Source organism: Hippocampus comes, unplaced genomic scaffold (assembly GCF_001891065.2).
Source record: "Hippocampus comes isolate QL1 unplaced genomic scaffold, H_comes_QL1_v1.1 scaffold67, whole genome shotgun sequence".
In the NCBI taxonomy this organism is placed as follows: Eukaryota; Metazoa; Chordata; class Actinopteri; order Syngnathiformes; family Syngnathidae; genus Hippocampus; species Hippocampus comes.
Genome location: NW_017805221.1, coordinates 921,937 through 926,833, shown reverse-complemented (window position 1 = coordinate 926,833; position 4,897 = coordinate 921,937). Strand labels below are relative to the sequence as shown.

Here is a 4,897-nt window from a genome sequence, read left to right as displayed (position 1 = left end):
ACCGGTATGCCCCCTTACTCCCCCCCGGCCGGCTTCCAGCCGGGCTACCCCATGCCGGTGCCGCCGCCTCAGAACCAGCCCCCACCGATGCCCTTCTCCGTGCCCTCCCCCATCCCGCCACCCAAGGTTGTTCTCCCTCAGTTCCCACCGACGCCGGTGCCGCCGCCGCCGCCTCCAAATCTGGCCCCGCCACTCTGTCCGGCGCCTCCCGTTTCCGCTCCCGTTCCGGCACCTCTTCCGCCACCCGTTCTTCCTCCGGTTCCGGCTCCAGCTCCAGTTCCAGTTCCTCCTCCGGCTTCGGTGGTCCAGGTACCCATTCGCGATCATTGGGAATGTCATACCGTGTGCTTGATGATCATAGCTGACAGCCAACAGAAACTCAAAATTTTAGGGGGGCTTTTTCGGGACGCCTTGATTCCGTACTTGGCAAACAAACGTGTTTCTTCTCTCGGAGCAGACGCTTCCTCCCATGTCCTACGTTCCGTCGGCTGTGGCGCCGCCCAAAGCCCCGCCTCCTCCGTCCATGTCGGCCAATCCAGCGCAGAAAAGACGATTCACAGAAGAAGTGCCCGACGAGTGTGACAGTGGCCTGCTCGGCTATCAGGTGAGCAACCGCTACAACGCGGCAATCGTTTTCTACATCCGCCTTGCCTTGCCTTTTAACACACCATCATCATCATCAGCTGTACGCAAGTCTGCTGACTTCATGCTAAAATGCATGGGAAACACCATCGATGGGCTAACAAAAATTAGCATCGCTATTAGCTTAGCATATACAGAACTAATATACAAATAGAACGTCCAATAATGCATTCAAGCATATCTCATCCCCCACACTGTGGGAACAATTAAAACACTTGAAATTTTGCTTTAGTTTTGTTTCCTTTTTAATCATGTTGGTGTGTGAAGCTTTTCTATGTGCTAAGTGGGGGGAAAAAAAATTCTGTGATAGGCTGAAAAGTGTCGAAAAATTGTGACCCAGGAAAAGTTGGTCAGACACCTGGTCAGAAATAAGAGAAGGAAAAAACTAAAAAGTGACACTTGATGCTGTGGCCAGTAGAGTCAAGTTGAGGATGTCTGCTAATGGCGCCTGTGTGTCTTTCTGCTCATAGCATGGACCCATTCATATGACTAATTTAGGTGCAGGCTTCTCCGCGGGCAGCCCCGAGACTGCAGGACCCCCACCTTCGAGTTCCTCTGGCCCGACGAGTGCGAGGGACAGGTACACAGAGTTTAGTTGGAAATCATTTCCCCTACACTTACTTGACTTCCTTTTTTTTTAATATATGTGTGTATATATATATATATATATCTGTTGTTTTTTTTCTCATATTACCAGAAACACTATTATTTTAAGGAACATGCTTGATTTCTTTCTTCACTCACAATATGCCACTATCTTCAACAGGTGTATGATTGTAACGTTACAATTTTGCTTTGCCCAACATCGGAACATTGTTGTTGTTTTTATCTCATCACTATAAATGGCTAAGTGTTGGTTGGCTTGTTTCTTCAGTAGGCAGCTAATGCCTCCACCGCTGTTGCCCGTAAATGGTGTGAGACCCAAGATGGAGGAGAGGAGGCCACCGCAAGGCCCCGTGGGTAAGTCCAGTACGTCACATTGAGAAATCCCGTCCAAGTCCGCTCTCTGCAGAAGTGGAGTGTGCCCTCCAACCACAGTTTTAGCAGGAATCCACATAGACTTAAAACTAAAAATGTCTCCTATAGCTGAGCTGAGGCAGGGTTGATGCGTTTCCATGACTCTTCCAGGATTCTGTAGCAGCGACTAAAAAAAACGGCAAATAGTTGGAGCCTTTTATCCAGTGTCTTGTCCCGTTCTGATGACATCATCATGCGTGTGTAGCGTTGGCCTCCCTCACTAACGAGAGTCTCTCCTGTTTTTGTGTTTTCTCTTTTTTTCCTGTTTTTCCTCTCTTCCATGTCATCCCTGGGGGGCTGGGGGGGGGGGCTGATGACGACTTGTCACGTGCCGCCATCCTGACGCTCCATTGGATGCCCCCCCCACTGACCAATGGCGGTTGCGGGATGGCCCTCCCATCCTCCGCCAAACTAATCTTTTTCTTCCAATGTGGATTGTGTTGAATTGCTGCTGCAATGTTTTGTTGTTGTTGGGGTTTTTTTCTTGTCTCCCCCCTCCTCCAAATGTGCATCCTCCCCTCCTCCTTTTAGCAGAGCCGACTGGGAAGAGGCTAAAAACGGGCTTGGTCGCGTACGCCGGCGACTCCTCCGACGAAGAGGAAGACCACCCGAGCTCCAAAGCCTCGGGGTCAGGTAACCCCGCGGGCTCTCCTTCTACCTCCTTAGACTGGATCCAGGGGTACCGCTGCCCGCCGCCGCCGCCCCCCCGGGCGAAAACGCAGCCGCAGCAGCAGTCTATGCCTTTCTGGATGGCACCCTGAAAGTTCGACAGCAGTTCTACGCGGATGACTCGTAGCTTTGGTTTAGTTCAAGTAAGCATATTTTGTGTTTTCTACACACATGTACAGTGTAAAGATGATCCTTTTTCCGAGTGACACTTTGCAAAGCCGTGGATGTTGGAAAGGTGACATCAGCAATGCCAGTTTGAATTTTGAAAAAAATGTGAATATCTGAATAGATTCTTTGTGGAAACAATAAAAAATGATGATCGGCTTTAATTTCATCCTTCTTCAGTCCTGGACACACCATGTTGTTTTGTTTTTGTCGCAATTGTTTTGGACTAATGTGTAGTAATTTAAATGTTGCTTTTTGGAAATAAAGTGGTGTAAATTATAATACTGTATTTTTTTTTTCTTCAACAAAATCTCAGTTTGAGATAAAAGGATTGAAAAAATATGCTTTTCATCGTTTAGTGAGATAAACTACCGGTAATCATTTTGCACCGGTCTAGTTTATTAGAATAAATAGCAAACAGTTTATAAGAGTCATAATTTAGTCCATTTCATATTTTTTCCACCAATCAATATGAAAGCACTTGTGTGTTCATTTTTACAAATTATTGACCAAATAATAGGTGTTGCACTCTGCAATGCTAATGGCTAAACAGACATGCTATTGCTGTAGACTGTAAATTTCCCCAATGTGGGACAAATAAAGGATATCTTATCGGGGTTTCCTGCAAAGTGATGATTTGGAGGGTACAAAGTTTCCGTCGGCTGCCAGCAACATGTACTTTTACACTCCGCCTACAGTCGACGCCCTTAATTCACGGGAATAGGGGCGGAGCCGGCTCACAAAAAGCAAAAATCCATATGTAATTGATGGAACTTTTTTTTTTCAGTATTCAAAAGAAATGTCTGAATTAATGACTGCCAAGACGCAAGTACGTGGTGGTCTGCTGTACTTGTTTTCAGGTCATTTCAATGACTGTCTGCCTTGGCGTATTTTTCTTGTTGTACTGAGCGATGCGAGCCTCCATTTCTGGACGGAAATGGCGTATGAGTCCCTGTGAAGGACAAAATGCGCAATGAAGGCTCCCACCCACCGTTTCTGACTCACTCTTACGCAGTGTTAGGCTCACCTGCACGGGCCAGGCCGCTCCGTCCCCCAGCGCACAGATGGTATGCCCTTCGATCTGTTTGCTCAGCTCCCAGATCATGTCGATCTCGGAAACGGCCGCCTCTCCTCTCACAAATCTCCACATTATTGCGTTCATCCAGTCTACCCCTGAAAAGAATTTCACAAAGTTTCAACAAAAGAGGTGGGCCCAGGATTTTTTTCCCCCTCTATTGGGATGAAGTGGGGCAAGGGGGAGCTTGACTGACACACGGGCTATGGGGGCTTAGAAAGTAATTGAGGAATATATGATAGAAATACAATGCTGGAGTGGCTTCCCTGAGCCGACGTCTATTTCTGTCAGCCCCTTTGCTGCGGAGTGCGGCCATCCCTGAAAAGTGCCAATACCAGTGGCCTTTTCAGATGGAGACGAGGGCTGCAATGAACCGTTATTTTAAAAGGTTTTTGGGGGGGGTTAATCATATTTAATTTAAAAAATAATAATAAATTCCACCGATAAGTAATTCGGGTTCTGTTACTGGTTTGATGCGCAACATGCCGAAAATAGGGAAAAATGTTCAGCACTGTTTTCCACAATAAGTGATTTTCGATCATCAGTGCTTTCAAGACATTTTTTTATTTTACTGTTGCAAAGCTGAAATTTGAAGGATTTGGCCAATTTTAAGTTGATCATTTTGATAACTAATAAGTTGTTGATTAATTGCTGTGCAATTAATGGAGACTACACGATACTACTTTTATGTTTTAGATGTATATTATTTCCTGTAATAATGTTCGTGTTGCACACCGCAATGATACAATGATTTCCGCAATGATTGCGGAAAACCCGGGAAGACAAGGCCTGACTAAATGAAGCTCCCTTAAAATCGATCCGTAGCCACCACACGGCGCTGGAGCAATGTTTTCATAATAGACACGGTTGTTTTTATTTTATTTATTTTTTTGAGATGCTCACCCTCTCTGCACGGTGTGCACTGGCCGCAGCTCTCATGTTTGTAGAACTCAATCAAACGCGCGATGGCTCGAATGACGTCGGTCTGCAAGGACAAATCAAACGCGTGACGCCAGATCCCCAAAAAATCATTTCTCACAGTCCAGTTTTCTTCTCGACCGTTTACCTACAGACTTATCCATGACAATGACAGCGGCTGTGCCCAGGGCGCTTTCCGCACGCACCAGGTCGTCGAAATCCATCAACACGTCATCGCACACGTGCCGAGGGATGATGGGAGTGGAGGACCCACCGGGGATCACCCCTAATAGATTGTCCCAACCACCCCTCACTCCTCCTGTCACAGCACACACACACACACACACACACACACACACACACACACACACACACACACACACCCCGAGCAAACTGGGGGGGGAGAGCGGC

At 47.0% G+C, this 4,897-nt stretch overlaps 2 protein-coding genes across 5 annotated transcripts in view; one reads left to right on the top strand and one right to left on the bottom strand.

Moving 5' to 3' along the window:
- khdc4 (KH domain containing 4, pre-mRNA splicing factor) overlaps nucleotides 1-2,775 on the top strand; it is a 9,831-nt gene extending 7,056 nt beyond the window's left edge. The window contains exons 13-14 of one of the 4 annotated variants that reach the window (XR_002168185.1): nucleotides 1,517-1,602; nucleotides 2,194-2,211. Coding sequence is in view for 3 of the 4 variants with exons in the window: in XM_019869175.1 (XP_019724734.1) it covers nucleotides 1,517-1,602; nucleotides 2,191-2,420 (316 nt within the window). In the remaining variant the exon portion in view is untranslated. Of the gene's footprint in view, nucleotides 1-1,516; nucleotides 1,629-2,190 lie in introns of those variants that run through there. The other 3 variants (XM_019869176.1, XM_019869175.1, XM_019869177.1) reach the window with 3 other exon arrangements.
- Nucleotides 2,776-3,121: 346 nt separating this feature from the next.
- Nucleotides 3,122-4,897, bottom strand: part of LOC109515284 (NADH dehydrogenase [ubiquinone] flavoprotein 1, mitochondrial-like) — a 6,717-nt gene continuing 4,941 nt past the window's right edge. Inside the window, exons 9-10 of the mRNA XM_019868944.1 lie at nucleotides 3,521-3,666; nucleotides 3,122-3,445 (exon numbers count right to left, since the gene is read on the bottom strand). Coding sequence (XP_019724503.1) covers nucleotides 3,350-3,445; nucleotides 3,521-3,666 — 242 coding nt within the window. The 3' untranslated portion in view covers nucleotides 3,122-3,349. The remainder of the gene's footprint in view (nucleotides 3,446-3,520; nucleotides 3,667-4,897) is intronic.